Source organism: Pithys albifrons, chromosome 5 (genome assembly GCF_047495875.1).
Source record: "Pithys albifrons albifrons isolate INPA30051 chromosome 5, PitAlb_v1, whole genome shotgun sequence".
NCBI classification, from domain to species: Eukaryota; Metazoa; Chordata; class Aves; order Passeriformes; family Thamnophilidae; genus Pithys; species Pithys albifrons.
The window spans coordinates 19,270,280-19,288,531 of record NC_092462.1 but is presented as its reverse complement, the minus strand read 5'-3'; the positions used below and the strand labels follow the sequence as shown (position 1 = coordinate 19,288,531).

At 42.0% G+C, this 18,252-nt stretch overlaps 1 protein-coding gene across 1 annotated transcript in view; it reads left to right on the top strand.

The window, feature by feature from the left end:
* TECRL (trans-2,3-enoyl-CoA reductase like) overlaps positions 1 to 18,252 on the top strand; it is a 64,081-nt gene that overhangs the window by 21,111 nt on the left and 24,718 nt on the right. Inside the window, exons 3-4 of the mRNA XM_071555105.1 lie at positions 14,539 to 14,583; positions 15,834 to 15,937. Of these exons, the coding sequence (XP_071411206.1) occupies positions 14,539 to 14,583; positions 15,834 to 15,937 (149 nt within the window). The remainder of the gene's footprint in view (positions 1 to 14,538; positions 14,584 to 15,833; positions 15,938 to 18,252) is intronic.

Here is an 18,252-nt window from a genome sequence, read left to right as displayed (position 1 = left end):
TGTCTGGTAGTCTTCATTTTGGATCAGGAAGAATCATGAGGAGATCATCCTCCACTCAGCTTATTTGTGCAAACGTTTCTATACAAAATACAGGAGTCTGTCTGTTAGTACTGGCTTGTGTGACTTGAATTTATGTTTTAGCTGTCAAAATAACTGAAGCACTCCTGTGAAAGCTGGGAATACTTTCACTTCTTTTATAATAGGCAGTCAGGAAACGAGAAGGGCATAATTGACCTATCACTGTTAAAAGGAAGGAGAAGCCCAACTAAGTTATCCTCATGATTTTCATCTTCAAAGTGAATGGAAATTCACCTTATACTTAGAAGCCACCCCACCACGCCCACTCCCCATTCTGTGTGGGAATTACAGAACAATTCTGGCCATTTTTTCAAAAGGGACAGACAACGTATAGAGTCCATCGGATGTGCCCTCCAGAAGGTTCTGTGCACTTCACAGAAACTATTTTGCATCCTGAGCTGTGGTCACAACTCTCCAAATCAAGCCATGTGCCTCTTGTTGACACTGCTAAGGGACATTTCTGGCTGGGGTGCAGAGATAATAACATTGAGAGCAAGCACCAGACTAGGCACCTGCAGTTTGCATCTCTGCTGAGCACTTGAATCTCATTACGAGTTCTGGAGAAAGAGATATTAAAGCAGTCTGAAAAGCATCTGATCAAATATCCCTGATATACAAGGAATATTTTTTTTATGTATTGAATTAGGAAACTGTGGTTGAGGTTTGACTTATCCAGCATGTTTAGGACTAGGGCACATAGGATCTTAAACAGGAGTTTTAGTCAAAGTTTGAAAGCCTTCTGTTCTCTAAAGATAATAGTAAAAGCCAAAAGGCCACCAGGGACTTTTGGAGTCTCCTGATTCATACTGAAATGAATGGAATGTTTGAAACTTAGGTCTTTAAGACTTGACCAATGGAGTCATGCTATTGACTGGGGTGAGTTGTATGCTAGACACCTTCTCCCTTTCAAGCCTCATTTTCTGATCTATCAAAATTAGAATAATTAACCTTCCTTTCATCCACCTTGGGATCTTTGGTCTGTTTTGGCTGTGATCCTGTAAGAAACATTTGGGACAAAGAATGACTTAAATATATGTTTAATGACTTATTGAACCAGAGGGAGTAAGGTGTCTAAAATACAAAAGCCAAGCCATCCATGAAATGCTTATAGAAATAAGACAATCTTTAGAAAAACAGCAATATTTAAACCAGCAATGGAAAAAGTAGAGATCAACTAAAAAACTTTAATGGAAATTCACATTATTTCTCTTTTTTGGCAGTTTTTGCATCTGATGTTATTGCATTTCATTAACAGGATTACAGATATCATTTCAGATGAGCAACATAATAAAAGAAAAGGCAGCAAATCTATTGAGATGTAGCTTGAAGCAGAATTGCCCTTCTCTGCTCTCTGGGATATTGTCCCCAGCTGAGATTTACAGGGCTCTAACAATGCATCACAAATGACATCCTATGTAAACAACTGGAGAACAAATGTGAAATGCTATTTAAATGCCTCATTAAGAAAAGGAAATTTCATAGCTAGTTTCTTTGCTTTTTTTTTGCCTTTGCAGTAGATTTAATTGACAGATCTAGATGAAAACCAGCAAAATTTGTTCACCACAATTGCCTATTATTATTTACAATGTGTCTTATATTAGTGCCTATGGCTCAGCTGAAAAACTACAGTAGAAGACCCTATAGAAGTAATCCAGGCCCTAGAGAATATCCAGACTCAGCTAAAATGATCAATTAAACCTACTAACTGTTATTAGAAAAAGCCAAAGTAAGTTTGGTTTTTAAACAGCTCCTACATCAATTTAAACTCAAGTATTACATTTTTTGTCTGAAGAACAGATTGATTTCCAGAGTTAACCTAGTATTCACCACCAGATTCATGTGGGCCTAATGTTCATTCAAGGAACTCAAGACACTAAATGCCCCAGTGTGGGCCTTCATTAGTGTGAAAAGAATCTCATGTCTATTAATAAGACAGGTGTCTGTTGATTACAGCAGGGTCAAGATCATTTCAGGCTTTAAAAGTGCTCTGCATCTACATCAGGTTTATCATAGCAGTCCCTGTGCTTTTGAACACCTGAGTTGGGCAGATGGCTTTACCAAAAGGTCAAATAATTTCTCTTACAAGAAGATGCGTGGAATGGGTCTGTATGAAATGTTCCGGGACATCTTGTGAATGACAGTCAACAGGCATTGGGTAACAGAAGAGGAACTGAAATGAAAGGAACCTATCTCCTTCTTGAAAGACCCCAGGGGAACTTGAGAAAAAAAACTGACAAGGCCTATGGTGTCAGTTCTGCTAGACTTTGCCTCAGGTCTTCTCTGGCTCATGCCTTCCCTGGCTGTGCTTCTGCAGTCCCTGGCTTTCTCAGGGCCAAGAGACATGGTATAGCAAGTAGCTGCAGTTCTGGGGTAGGGTCAGGTGAGCAGGACAAGAGCAAGGGAGGCTGTTCAGGCCCAAATGTGAAGGATGTCACCCTGTGATGGTGATTTGTTTTGCATTTGTTTACACAAGAGCTCTCTCTGATATTTTGTAGCCTGTTTATTCATTTATCTTTCTATTTGGACATGGGGGAAAGAAACCCTAAGAACAACTAAAATAAGAAAGCTTTTGAACAAAACTTGGTATTTGTAGTTTCAAGTTAATGAAAGCAATGCATCAAAGACAGGAAGCTAAACAAATGATTCATAATAAAATAATGTGGTAGAGTGGTGTTCTGCCTCTTTCTAAATTGTCCCCAAATTCCAATGATATTGAATATATTTGCTGCTGAAAATTATTCACCATTGAAATAAATGATGTGTGAGTTATACTGGAACAAAGTATGTTGCTCTAGTTTAAATACTACACTAATGAGAAGCAATATTATTTTATATTTTGCCATTAGAGTGCAAATTCAGAGTGCACAAGCAGTCTAGATGAGCCGCGGCTATAACATTTACAGAGGGAAATCAGTAGAGGTGTTCAAAGGCCATGAAATGTTTGCCATGTAGATTGGGATGAAATGTCATCCCTCAGGTATGAGAGTGATTACTCACCAGTGTCACCATAATCAAGTCCCTCATAGTCTAACTGTGGAAAACCATTTTGCTGACCAGCTTTAAGCATGTTACACTTCTTTCTATGTGGCTGTCTCATGGCTGATGTGCAGACAACCTACCTGGGCTTTTTTTTCCTGCTGCAAGAGCTTGGGATTGTGGATTCTGCCCACTCACAGAATCACAGAATCATGTAGATTAGAAAAGACCTCAGAGATCATCAAGTCCAACCTTTGATCTGGTCAACCAGATGATGGCACTAAGTGCCATGTCCAGTTTTTTCTTGAACACCTCCATGGATGGTGACTCCACTGTCTTCTTGGGCAGTTCATTCCAATGTTTAACAACTCTTTCCATAAAGAAACTCCTCCTGATATCTAGCCTGAGCCTCCCCTTGCACAGCTCGAGGCTATGACCTCTTGTCTTGTTGCTAGTTGCCTGAGAGAAGAGGCTGGTCCCCACCAGGCTACAACCTCCTTTCAGGCAGTTGTGGAGAGAGAGATAAAGTCATGTCTGAGCCTCCTCCGGGATAAACAGCTCCAGCTCCCTCAGCTGCTCCTCACAGGACTTACCCTCTAGAGCCTTCACCAGCTTCATTGCTCTTTGCTCAATGTCTTTCTTGTAGTGAGGGACCCAGAACTGGACACAGCACTCAAGGTGCAGCCTCACCAGTGCCGAGGATAAGGGGACAATCACTGCCCTGGTCCTGCTGGCCAGACTATTGCTGGCACAGGCCCTCTTAGCCACCTGGTCACACTGGTGGGTCACGTTCAGCCGCTGTTGACAAGCTGTTGACAGGCAGCTCTCCAGCCATTCTCCCCCAGCCTGTAGTACTGCCTGGGACTGTTGTGGCCAAAGTGCAGGACCCAGTACCTGGCCTTGTTGGCCCATCAGTCCAGCCTGTCCAGAGCCTCTATTCACTGGAAAGGTACTATAGCCTTGTTTCACAGCAGGGGAACTGCAGGATGCAGAAGGAACATTATTTGTTCTCTGTCACAGAGCTGAGATGGGAACAGCAGTTTCCCAAACCTCATAGCAGTGCTTCTGAGATACAAAAGCCTTTGCTCCATCTAAATGTGGTGGGATGAGAGAATTAACCCAGCTGAAATAAACTTCTCCCAGGAAGGACTTGGGAACATGACAGCCTCTGACTCACATGCTAGTGTCTGATCTGCTACCAGCACAGGGCAGATCTCTGCTGTCTTTTCCTCATTGCTTCTGAAGAAATTACAATTTAGCCCTGTTCTTAGTGAGGATTAATTTTCAGTGTGGTGAATTTACCAATGGATTTCTGAGAAGTTAATTTGTACTTAGGAAGAAATCATGTCAGTTCAAATGTGTTCAATTAATTGTGGATGGCATCGGTGTGACCATTAGATAAAGAAACCACATTGCTTTTGGGGTTAGTGCAGGAACACATCCGGATTAGATTAGTGGTGGGAGAGAACACTATCCCCTGGATAGTCAAATATTGAAAGAAAAGTATACTTGATTAGCATTCTTCATAGCTAATTGACTTTGGAATGTTTTTAAAGAAACATAGCTAGAGCCCAGGTTGGACTCTCCTCTGCCCAGTATATCAAAGGGGGAGGCACAAATAAGCTTTTGAGCCATCAGTGCTCTATCAGCTGTGATTGTTGGGCCACCATGTACTTTCTGATGCCGGAATGTAAATCATCAGGGCCCCAGTGCTGCTGTAACATGTGTTGGCACTGTCCCCATCCAGGCAACGTGCAAAGAACACAGGGTTGAACTGGTGACCTTGTCAGTTTTCTGCTCTCTGTCCCCCTTGCAGCTCTGTGGAGAGCTGCTACCTAAATGTACTCAGCAGTCATGCTGATTGTGGCAGTACCCACACTAGAGCTGTCCGAAGTGAGGAAGTCATGACCTGTGTTATCAGTGCCCTGAAACACAGCATATCTGGAACACTGCAAGATACAGCACTGTTTGTTCTCTCAGAACCTGGCACTGAATGAACACGGACAAAGGTTTTCTGAGACCCTGAGGATGGACCGATACCTGTGTTCAGATGCTCTGCTTTGCTGCCTATGTAAACTTTTTCTGGGTTCGCTACTGCAGAGCAGTAAAGATATTCAAGCTGTCACAGGCTGAGACAGCAACTGGTTTTATAAGCCACCAAACATTAAGCTGTGCTTTTAAAAATGCCAAGTTAGAATATGGACAAGCAGATAGAAAAGGAAGGATATTTTTAGTCCCTGAAACACATAGTTTGGGAGATGTATATTCCTTAACGTGCAGGTTCCCAGGTTTGGGTTGCCCTTTGTATGAAGGCTTCACTGATAGAGTTAATATTTCGGAAGAGAATCCTGCTGGAGTTCTCACATCCCCCAGATACCTCAACCATTATCTTCATTACCCTTTCCAAACTTGTAGAGACAGGAGAATCAAAGGCAAAGATAACTACCAGAATACATATCCTCAGTTGGCATAAATTATCTCCCTTTTAATTGGGGTGGCATTTCAGAGCCAGAACACAACCGCCTGCGAATACAGAAGCAAACTCACCGCTGTTTTAGTGCATGGTTGACAGGACACGGCCCTCACTAGGAGACCCTGGTCAAGAGACTCCCCAAACCCATTGTGCAGTCCAGCAGCACTGCCCACCTGAGCGGCAGTGCCGTGACTGCGTGTCACGGGCAGCAAAGGTGGGGTGAAGGCCAGGTGAGGAGACCAGCCCTGCAGTGACACTGCCCCGTGAGGGTCACTCTGCTGTGCTGGCCCCCACACCCCAGCTGCTGTGCCCTGTGTAGCACCACATGTTCAGCACCTCCTCACCCCCTTGCTCTGATGAAGGGCAGTCCCCCATGGGAAAGTTCCTTCAAGCTCCAGGGTTGTCAGACTATCTATTTTCCTGTTTCTCTGTATTCTGCTGTATGGTTGTTATTAATGAAATAAGAGGTGGGCTTCATTCCCTTTCCCTTCCTTTGCCCACGCACATTAATTTAAATGCAAATTCACACAGAAAGATCAAAATTAATTATACTTTCTGCAGCAGCCTACGTGGAAAATTGAAATGCACAGGGTTGGCTTTTCCCTTTCCTCCTTTTTTTTTTTTTACAAGTGCAAAGGAAAAACAATGTACCAAAAATATTGAAATATGCATATAAATGTTGAATGCTTGCTTGCTTTTATTTTCTCATGCTTTTTGCTTGTCTGAATTTCCACAGTCGTTTTCAACTGCAGGCTGTTTCAGAAGTAATATTGAAAGGTTAATCTGCAAGTGACATAAATTGACCTGTAAATGACAAATAATATTCTGTTTACCACTAATAAGAATCAATCTTCATTAAGAAAAACTATGCTGACTCTTAAGAAATTTGTCCATTATTGCCTAATCAGAATATAGCTGAAGTCTGAGATTTTTTAAAATTTTACTTTGTTTTCAATGGGAAAGAAAGGCACAGGGGGAGAAGAGTGTTCTGTTCCTCAAGGAGTTCAGGCACTTATAAGTTTTTTTAATGAAAATGCAACCAGGTAAATTTGTAGCTCAAGGTGCAGCGCAGTTTCCCAAAGTGCTGGAGTTTCACATCTGGGCACAGTCACAGCAGGTTTGTTCCCAGGAACCATCATATGGACAGGGCTATCCCATTTGCCAGGTCCTGGTCATGAAAAACAAATTTCTGACACCTTTTTTAAAGGGAATGGGTGCAGGCATTGTATGCAATGTGTTATAGAGCCATTAGATATGGTCTGAGAAACCTTCTGGATCAGTCTCTGTGGGGCTTCAGTGGAGGTGCCAGGGTGGCAGTCACATGACTTATGTAGGAAAAATGGATGGTCACAGACTTTAAGTGTTTAAGGCCAATGTGAACAATCAAATGAACAGCTGAAACAGAAGCATTTAGCCAGATGTTTAGTCAGGCTGGAGCTTACTTGCATACTAGTCTATGGGAAGTGTGTGCTGTCCTGCCCCTAGGCCAGACCCTGTGCTTAGCAGTGTTGGTCTTAGCCAGAGTCTGAAGACATCAGTTCAGCCAGCCCACTGCTTCCTCTCCCCCTACAAGCAGTATGGTTGTAGGTAGATGAATTTGGGTACTGCAAAAACCAGAAGAAAGAAATGGATGCTTGTGATCAAATAGCTCATTTTTCAAATTCCACGTGCCATTAAGAAAGTGCTTTTTTGTGTCCCCATAGCAACTACAGTTCAAGGTGCCTTTGTAAAACACATGGCCAGAGATCTTCCCTGGAAAGCTTACAAATTAAACAAATCAGAGAAAACACTCAGAGAAAAAAGCTGACAAAGAAAAGGGATTTATCCCTGACTACAGAGCCATAAAAAACAACATCCATTTCAGTACTTTGCTGAGATTTTACTGAACAGGACATGCTGGACCTGCTTTTTACACTAATTTTCCATAAAAACATGGGTCTAGTTCAAGATCTTGCTGCCACTCTTTAAATATTCTGATACACCCTTTCAAAGATCCTTCTACAAGAAAAACATGGCCTAGCTGAATGATCCTGGATCCAGCAAGTGCCTTCCCAAGGTCAGCCCTTTGCCCTAAAGGCTAACCAAGAGATGGGAGCAGCATAAAATTGGTAGCCTGACACTTGTGAGCCCAGCTGGGCTCAGGAGCTCAGTACAGGGCCAGGCCACTACAGCTGAGGGTACCTGGGGGGATGCTGCCCAGAGCTGGTCTCTGCACTAGCCCTGAGAAACAGACCCAGGTGATTGTGTTGGCATTTTGCAGGTCAAAGCAACAAAACATCTTTTGGCCTGCAACCAAAGAGAGCATTTCGAGTGGGGCCATGTGAAGAGAGGCCAGGGTGCTGCTTGCCCCAGACTTGCTGCTGAGAGCTGCAATTCTTCAAGTGGGCCGGTTGTTCAGATTGCAATACTCAGCACCTGTCATTTATTACAGTAGAGACAAGCACAGTAAATAATCACTTCAGATACTTTCTCTCTTGATCTTGTGGCCAGGCTTAGTTTTTCTGTGGTTTCTTAGGTGTGCTTTGCTTTCTGCCATCATGCTCAGGAATCATTTAAGAGTGCAGTGTTAGCACAATAAATCTCACAGCCTTTTCTTCCAAATAAAAGCAGAAAGCAGTAGCTTCAAGTCATTTCAGCAGCCTGCTTTCCTGCTGTCAGCTCAGTGAAGCAAGGGTACGCAAACTTCAGCTCAGCAAAGGCTGAAATTGTTAGCATGGTGATATCTCTATCCCTGCTTTCTCAGAAGTGTTCCTGAGAACACTCAGACATGCAGGCTGCAACCAAGAGAAACAACACTATGGCCACAATCTGTTTCAGGTCATGGGCATGGAACAGCTGTATTTGCTCAGCATTTACTTGCCAAGGAAAGAGCTCAGCAAGTTTTCAGCTAATCTGTCTGTATATATTATGCACAAACTCACCATCCCCACCCATACTAATATGTGAATCTTTCCAGCAATCATCTTTTTGCTGCACAGATAGCAAACCTGCCATCTGGTTAAGGTGGTGGAATGGATTTCAGCCTGCTCAGTTCACATAAGCAAGTGCTGTTACATTTCTCAGCTCATGTGTAACATTTTGTGATCAGATAAGGGAGATTGCTGCTGCAGTTGTTCCTTGGAATTTCCTCTATTTCTGCAAATTTGAAGAACATGCTGCTGATGATTGATTATAGTAATTTTGTTGTTCATATCATCCTATTCATATCGCAGCAGGTATTGCTTGTAATTATTAAGGCTATTTGTTATTAGAGATGCATGGGCGGTGAAATACAATGAGAAGCAAACAATTTAACTGGTAATAAAATTAGCTGATCATGGAAAGTCAATCTGCTAATTATCTCCAAATTGTGTCTGTCAGTTCTGTTTTGCATTTCTCAGACTCCTCGCTCCCCAGCGGAATAGCTTTTGCAGGTCCATATTCCAAGGAACACACTGAATTCCCCATCAACACAGATCTTCATCGTGTTACACCTTTGTTCTCATGTAGGTTCACATATCTCCATAAATACTTTGTGGCAAATAGGCATTTAATTGTGTAATTTACTGCAGAACAGACAGTGAACTATTTTTCATAGAAGATTCTTTCTAAAAATTAATAAAAATTAGGCTGATTCCTTCAATTTCATAAATAATGGAAAGTACCAAGTAGTTAGATTTCTTAGTTAAATTTTGAAAACATCTTGTGATATTAAGTGGTGGAGCGCAAATTAAGGTCAGTTTGAGTCATGTGGATAGAGAGTACCTTTGGATACTTTCAATAACTGCATACGGGCTTTTCTAACTGTCCTTGGTTCCTGGGATTGTCAGATGATTAATTTACTGAAATTCTAGTATATATGCAGTGAAAAAACAAATCATGTGGGCAGCAGGACCAGTAGAACTTGATTGTCTTTGCCTTTTTGCATAGCGGTATTGGCAGCTGGGTATGGAACTGAGGCTTTCATTTTACTTAGCATTTGTATGGTTGTTTGACAGCACTACATCTCTTTTTTATATCCAGTATTAACAGGTAATTTCATAGCTGGTTATGGGAAAATTAAAGGTGGCTATCAGCTTTTATGTATCCTGTCATTTTGCTTATATTATAATTTCTCTTTTAAATATGGACAGGTAAAACAAATAACCCATCCAAAATTAAATATTTTTCCTCATGTCCATTTTTTTAAAGAAGGTTATTGAAAGTGAGTATTGATTCATCTTTCAAGAAAATACCAATACTGTGTTGAAAAATTAAGATGCTTTAAATGTAATAGAATTAAAATATTTAAAGTATTGCGTTTTTTTTAAATAAATTTACAAATTTTTTTCATAAAGTTGGAACAAATTCTTGACAGAGAAAAAGACTTGTCATCAATTTCTTACACTTTCAGAATAATGGAAGCCTGTACTCATAGAATGAACTTTGTCAGAATCAGAAGAAATCACAGAACTGTAGAAAAGTTTGGGTTGAAATAGATAATCAAAGGTCATCTAGTCCAGCCCCGCACCCCAGCATGGGCATGGACATCTTCAACAACATCAGGTTGCTCAGTGAAGAATGAAGTTGATGTCACTTAAATACAAGGAATTTGTGAATAACCTTTCAGATGAGGAATGGGCAAAGCCTTCAGGTGCCTATGTGCATGCAGCTGGGGGGCTGATCATGTGAAAGGCTGAGGGCAAACATCCTTCAAGAGAAGGATAAGTCAGGAGAGCAGAAATAATCAAATAAAGAATGGAAAACAAGGAAGACATTTCAATAGCTGTCCAAAGATGATACCAAGAGAGGAACTAAAGCTGTTTTACGTAAATGCTAGAAATGTAAGAAATGTGGAGGAACCACAACGTTGGCTAAATAGTAGAGGATTTAATATTGGCTATATAGACTTGTACTTTGAACCATCATGGCCATTCTTACTTTCTGGAGAGTATATATCTGCATTTCCGAGTCAAAACCAGACTGGGATGTAAACCAGACCTGAAATGTTATTTTTACAACTTTATTCCAAGTGTGACATACATATGCAAGCCTGTAATCCTGCATAAGGGAGCTGAACAGCTCTGTTAATCACAAGGAATCTACAGAGACTGTGACCTACTACGTACCGTGTGGCTGAGCTCTAATGCACTACCCCGATGTCAGAAAGTAAATGTCTGATCTTAGATGCAACAGGAATTACAAGATAAACTTCAGTCACCTGTTGTCTTGGATTGCCATTAATCTCTGGAGACAACAATGGAAAATGTTAATAAGAAGAAAATGGAAAATAAACCCTACTAAAAAACCCCCAAACCACTCTGTAAAAGAGAAACCCCTCAACTTTAAATTGGAAGCAAGGGGAGCTTTGCGAGGTGTGGGAGCACAGAGAAGCCTTCAAGTGCTGTGCACAACTGCAGCTACGTCTCTGCCTTCAGCAAGTGCTTATTTGCTCTGTCTGGGAGCATGCACTCTCCACATGCACTTCCAAACTCCTGCTGATGGCAGGTGAAGCTCCTCTGTCAGACAGTACTGGCTCTGGATATTCAAGAGAGCCATCAGCCCCTTATTTTGACAGGCTGTAGCAAGAATTAATACAAGTGATAATTAGTCACTCTGCTTGGCTTCTTTTCACTATTTAAAGAGAGCTTTTCTTGTATAGGAATGACATGAGGATGTGTCTGCCAGGGTTAGACCGTACTGGAATGACTTCCCACATTGGCAAGTAGAAATCCACAGCTGTTCTAAAGAAATCTATGCAGGATCCCTGTGGAAAATAGTCACAGGAGGAAGGCATGTAAATGGTAACAAGTGAGGCCAGAGGGCCTTTGGCTGACTGCTACCAGGTGGTGAGCAGGATGCCTAGGAATGTTTGGGGTTTCCTATCTCTGAAATGAGTCTTTTCAAGATGGGAGATCAGACTTTGTGGGGTAACACTTTTCCCCAGAAAGCAATGCTGGTTTTTGCAGGATCCTGGGCAGCTAAGACTTGGGAACAGCTTTGCCAGTCTGCTGCCAGTAAAGACCAAAAGCAGGAAGCTTCTGTGTTCTGACTCAAACCAACATAGAAATGTGTTTTGACTTTATCTGCCACTCTGTTTAGCATTTGCACTTGACATAAGCTAGTGCCACTCTCCAACCAATACTAAGAGGTGGGAAGGAACAGATAATTCCAGGTCACTCCAGCAAAATACGTACAACATCCCAAGCATCGTTTGAAGACTAGACAAGTACACTGGTGTAACAGGGTGACTACAGAGAAGCAGCAGTAAAGGCACACTTCTATCTGTCTAAATCTTTGAGTATGTTTGAACATAATGGTGTACTGAGGCTAAAGGACTGGAAATGTGGGACGATGTGCTTAAACGCACAACCTCTGTTTGCCCTTGTGAAGATTATGAGCCATATCTAAAAATGCATTGCCACAGGAACAGGTAAATTGACTTTTATTGAAACATATTGTAACAGGAAGGGGGGAAGGTTCCAATTTAACACAAATACATTGCATTTCAGGCTCCCAAATAACTATTGATATCTGCTGTCCTGGAGCAAATCATATCTTCTTTGACAAGTCAGACAGCTGCTCCTTCTCTATCTTCCCTTTGTTATCTTTAATAGCTGTGGTTTGTTGTGGTACCTTAAAAAAATATTTGCAACTTCCTTGATGGATGTTTCACCTTCTGCTATTAGCCCTGGTTCATGGGTTCCTCTAATGCCTGTTCTTGCCTATGAAAGTCAGACCAATTGCTTTTGAAATGAGAGTGTACTGGATGTCACTGCACAGTGCCCACTGTGTACAGCTCCTCTTCCTCTTCAACTGGTGGGTGAACAAGCTCTCCAGCTCTCCTGATCATCCTGATATAACTTAAGGTAGAAGAGATCATCTGGTTCATTCTCCAGCTCAGAGCAAGGCCAGCTTCAAGTCCTATAAGACTGCTCAACGTCACCCCCAGCTGAGGCCTGACCGTCTCCAGGGAATTAGATTCCACAGATTCTCAGGGAGAATGTTCCCACACTTGATCACAGTTTTGAATATTTTTTCCCATTTTTTAAAGCTATGGAAAGACTGATATCTTAGATATAGGATCACTAAGAATTGTAAGATAGGTCTAAAGAAAACCATGGTTATATTTGACCAATTTCACCCAGTAACTTGAAATTAAGAGACAAAGCAAATCTAATAACACCAAGGTTGCGGGTTTGAACCCTGTACAGGCCATTCACTTAAGAGTTGGACTCGATGATCCTTGTGGGTCCCTTCTAACTCAGAATATTCTGTGATTCTGTGGATTCCTTCAGGCTATCAACTGTCCTCAGGTGTGTCAAAGGAAATAAAGGCAAATGGGGTAGAAGTGGCCAGGAGTGGTAATACTTGCAGGAACTTCCTTGCTTTCCTCTGACAGTCTTTGCTGCCCCCAAATCTCAGTCAACACCATGGGCTCCAAGGTCTCCCCAGACTGCCTCAGGTCAGCCCAGAAATGTGCCAAGTCAACCTTAAAGTGCTTCAACAGCAAAATGAAGTGTGTGTAGGGTTAAGCAAAGTTATGTCTCTTTCTGATGCAAAGGAGGAATGTATATATAGTTGTCCTAGTTCAGCAGGAGGGACCAGCTAACCCTGTGTGGGGGTGATCAAAGCTGTGTATTCTACCCCCTCTATTCATTCCCCAAGGACAATGGGCCATTAGCAGCAGCTGCCCAGGGAGTCATTATCACCTTCACACCCAGCCTGAGGGGGGCGGAGCTGCTAATGGGCCATCAACAGCTCAACACCCCCTGGCTCCCAGAGTCAATCACCCATTGTGTGAGTCCCCGCCCAGGGGGAGGGACTGAGTGCTCCCTGAGGGTACATAAGTGGTGGGTAAGAAGACCTCGGGTACTTCTCGTCGGATCCAGAGCAGCAGCAGGACCTTGACAGCAGGAGATCACCGCTCTCGCCCAGACCACAGCCCTCGCCTGCACCAACAGGTCTTTCTTTTCCTTTTGCTCTGGACTTGGGGGAGCCACAGGGGTCTCAGCACAAGGGCAAACAAACCCCCTTGGGTTTGTGCCCCAGGACACTGGGTTATAACGCTGGGGTATTGTGAGTTGAAAGCAATTTCCCTTGTGTGTCAGTGTTGCTATAATAATATTATTATTAAATTTTAGCTCTGACTTATAATCTCTCTCGTGGTGAGTTCATTCTCCCTTGCTGGTTCACCTTCAAACCAGCACAATAGTCCATTCAGCAGCACAGCTGTAGAGGCACAGGCTCCTGCTACAGGCACCATAAAGAGGTGGCCATGTTAACAATCTGAAGTGCCACGATCCCCTCTGCAGTCTGTCTGTGGAAATGACCCACTTACTCTTACATGGAAAGAAACAAATGCAGCTGGAGACCTGCACCAGTTTACATGGACCAACAAATCTCTGCCCAAAATCATGGAAGGACATCCAACAACAACTGCCAATGGCTATTGTGCATTTAGGAATGATCTTCAGTACATATAAAAATCTACTTCTAGGAAACATCCTTAAGTTTAGGGTATCACGTAAGTCACAAGTAACCTGGTATTAGCAAACCACATCCCTCTACATTTTGTGTCTCTTTTTCCTTGATTAATCTGTGATTAAGAACTAATGCAAGCTGCAAATCCCTAGTCAGGCTTTATATTTCTGAAAGGGGAACATCAACATCTTTGGACTGGACAAGATCATTTTAGAAGGAGAGGCAAGACTGAAACATTTAGTACTGAGTTTTGGCAAATAAAGTAATAAACAGGACCTTCTTTATACTTCCCAGTGGTGCATGCACAGATCCATTTTTCATGTGCTGGTGAAGTGTTTATCATGGAGATTGACCATTCCAACACTCAAGAGGGGAGAAAGGATTTATGCTGTAATGTGTGTATTGTGTGCTCCTCACAGCTCACTTGTATTCTCCTTGTACAGTTAAGACCGAAAGAGAGGTGGGATTTTTTTCTATCTCACTTTTGTAGCTATCAGCTGGAAAAAAAATACTAACAAATTTAGATCCTCCACCATGAAATTAACAGCCACGCTTTGTGATTGGAACAGGTCCCCAGTGGTACCCTTCCCGTGTTGGCCTGCAACTAGAACGCAGTAAGTATTCATATGGTTGAATGCAGCCACCTAATGTATTACTAATTCTCTGGCAGATTCTCCTAACAGCATTGCTCTCTCCGTATGTGTTTTGGGCGAACTGTTGGCACATTTTCATTAACTGATACCAATTATTAACTTATTAGTCTTCTCATTAATAAAGGAATCTAATGGTTTTCATATCCACTGAGTAGAAGTATTTCAGAATACACTATATGATCAAATACTGAAGACAAGGTAGTTTTAAACCCATTTGGTCACTTCCCCCGCTCCATTATCTGTTTTAATACTTGCTCACAGCCTCATCAGAAGATGCAGCTGGCTGCAGGAGGCAGCCTCTTTTTTGTGCCAGTACATGAGTTCTTGGTGGACATGGCAGTAGGAGATAAAGCTGCCATAGGTTGTGTGACATTTGGTCTGTGGACATGTAGGATTGCAAAGCTGTAGAAAATGAGGGCTCAGCACCCAGTGGAATTTAGCGTCCTTGCTGACATAAACAGTCAACAAGTGTATTGAAAGGGAGACAAAATACATGAAGCAGAGGAGAGAAAAGAAGTGTTGCAGCCATGGCAACATCCCATGCCAGTTTCTTTTGGAGTTTCCCGATATCCAGCTCGCTGCTTCTATAAAAAAAGGAGAGAAGCAGATATTGTCATTTTATCTCTCTGCCTGTACACTCTAGGTACATTAGAGCTGGAAGCAGATACCTCAGAATACTGTGAAGAGGAATGTAATTCTCAGATACACCTAGTCTGCCTAGGTCAGAGCTTACAAAGAAATCTTGGACTGTGGGCCTTTGCCCAAGAAGTTGCATTCATCATGAGGTGCCACCTATTGTGAAACAGCCTGAGAATGCAAATGCTTCAGCAAAATATGTCAGTGAGGGAGACACTGTGCAACATTGACTTTGCCATTAGTCTTGCAAGACGGAACAAATTCTATGGAGTTGTCTGTGTGATTGCTTGGCATGTCTCTAATGGGTAGATTAAGAGAGATAGCATCATACAGTCGCTACGCATTGCTGCCCGGTGTCATGTCAACTGGATACTTTAGTTAAAATGACATGAGAATAACTCTCATAGAAGTGTTCTAAGTTGCTAACCTAGAGAATAAGTACAAAGGCACCAAAATAAATCAGAATACAAGCTGGGTTGACACCTGGACCATTATCAGGGCAGCCTATGCGTTATGCTGAGCCTTTGAGAGGAGACTTGTTCATGCTACCTTGTCTTCAATTTTTGTCATTACAGATGGGCCATTTTTGAAGGATTCAATTAACATTCAAAGTCTTGCTGTTTCCTCCATCATTACACTGTATTTTACAGACCTGGGTCAGCAGGTCGGTTGGACCACAGTAAGTATGTCCTTGTAACAATCAACATGATACCTCTTAATGTACGATGTATTTTAGCATCAAATTACTCCAACTTCCCCAGCCTGTCTTTCTCTATGTAAAATGATGTAATTACTTTATCAGCACTCAAAACAGAATCAAATGGATAGTGAGCCAAATTATCAATATGCTAATTCTGACACCCAGTTAAAGATTAGAAGGTGGACATAACAATATTCCCTGAGGAAAAAAAATCAATTTAAAAACAGTTTTAGCTTGTCTAGGGTTTATATGCTTGTGCAGAACCTGTAGCCAAATATATTAATTTGCTGCAAGACTCCTCAACTTTGAAATTGGAAGGATATTAAAAAGAAAAAAGGGATTTATAGTAATCCTGTTACTAATGCAGGAACATTATTGGATGGCAATATCTTTCTCTGTTCACCTAAAGAAGAGTTTGAAGAGAAAGGCCAAGGATTTCAAGCAGAAGATGCCCAGCCAAGCCCAGGAGTCACAACTTTTGTACTTCTTTCTAAAGCAAAAGCATTTGCCATGAGCAACAATAACTGTATTATGCTGTAGGTAGATTTGGTCTCAGTCTGACTTCAGTTATTTTCCTGTGAGCAGCTTTCAGAATACAGTATATGATTGATATGAAGAATACAGTTGGAAGGTCAGGGTGGTGGGAGAGAGGCAACACATTCCGTCCAAATGGGATTGTGGGGAATTCTAACCTTAATGGCTCCTCTGGGAAAAGAAGAAGAGAAAGATTCAATTCTTTCACAGCTCAGTGACAGAAGACAGTAGAAGTGTTTGAAAAGAGTGGGAGAAGAAGAGACCTTTTCAGTGTCTTGCAGTGGGCATACATGGTGGAGCTGAAAGTAGTCTCACTACTGGACTGACCCAGCTTTTGCTGTAGTTTGCATGTACTGCACTACGTGGGGTAACACATAGCCCACATCTGCATATTGGGTAATGAGATTCCCAATTTCTGCAGTGAGAAACACGAGTAAGGCAGAACTACAGTTTCTAAAAGCCATGAAAGCCACGTCAAGACCATTCATAGCAACAGAAAGCAAACTGCCAATTGCTTGCAGTTCCTTTAATGAAGCAAGTGAGTTTTTGCTAACTGGCGTCATGGCTGTTGGCCAAATTATTAAATTCTTACCTAAGACAGCACACAGATCCCAGTTTGCTCACGCAGTGGGACTACAACACCCACTGATAAGCCACTGTCCTTCCTTGGCTGTGCCTATATGGATGGAGCTTGTGAGTGTCAGGCTTTGAGCGGCTTGCAGATGATAGTACTTGTTCATCTCTCCAATAGGTCACTATGGGCTAGGAAGTGTTACTACAAGACACTTGGAATGACTATGTTACTTTACAGTTCCTTATCTGTTGAAAAGTATGCTCAAGGTGAATGTTACTGCCAGAGCTGCCCTTGATTTTGGGAAGAGTCAGCCTCTGGGTCCGCTCCTTAAGGTCCTATATCCATCTCACCTGCTCAAGCTCGTACATTTCTCCCTCTTCAGGGAGGTAGATAGCCCTCAGAATCACAAAATCTGGCAGGCTTTAGTCCCTTTGATGAAGAACATGATCTGTATCTAACCCCAGTTCTAACAGAACCCAAATCCCCAGATGGTGACAAGCACTTTACTTCAGTGGAGTTATAGCATCTCACACTATGTGACCTACCTGTTTCAGTAGAGGTCTGAGAGCTACCACGGCTTTACCCCATCCTGATTAATGGCCTACTGGGGCCACACTGATTAATGCTAGTCCTGTTTCCCCACCACTCCATCCCACCACCTCTCAACCACGGAATTTCCTTGCAAAGCAAAATTGTGATTAGTGCAGCTTTCTGTTTGCTACAATTAAGTAATCAGCAAAACCCTTATTTATTCTCTCCTTTCCTGGTGGTTTATGTAGCCTAAGACAGAAACATAACTAAAGCTTAATATCCCATTATAAATAGTGCAGTTATGACCAGGAGTTGATACTGCAGGCAGTGGCATTTTTTTTATGATTTAATCTGCATGCACAAAGTTGACTCTGTGAGTTTCTGAATATTCATCTTACCCCATTCTGCTTCATATTCTAAATTGTTTCCATTCTCAGTGAGAGAAATCTTCCTACCCATGTCATTTAAACAGCCAAGAGATTTTTACATTATGGCTAGTCTGTAACAATAGAGAAAAAGTTCATAGAAGATTGTATTCTAACAACAGCAATTAAGAATGCATTTGTACATAGGATGTGTAGTTTTACTGCCATTTTTACTGTGCTTAGAACTCCAGTTCTCCCATCCCCCTTGATGCTTACTAGATTTATGCACA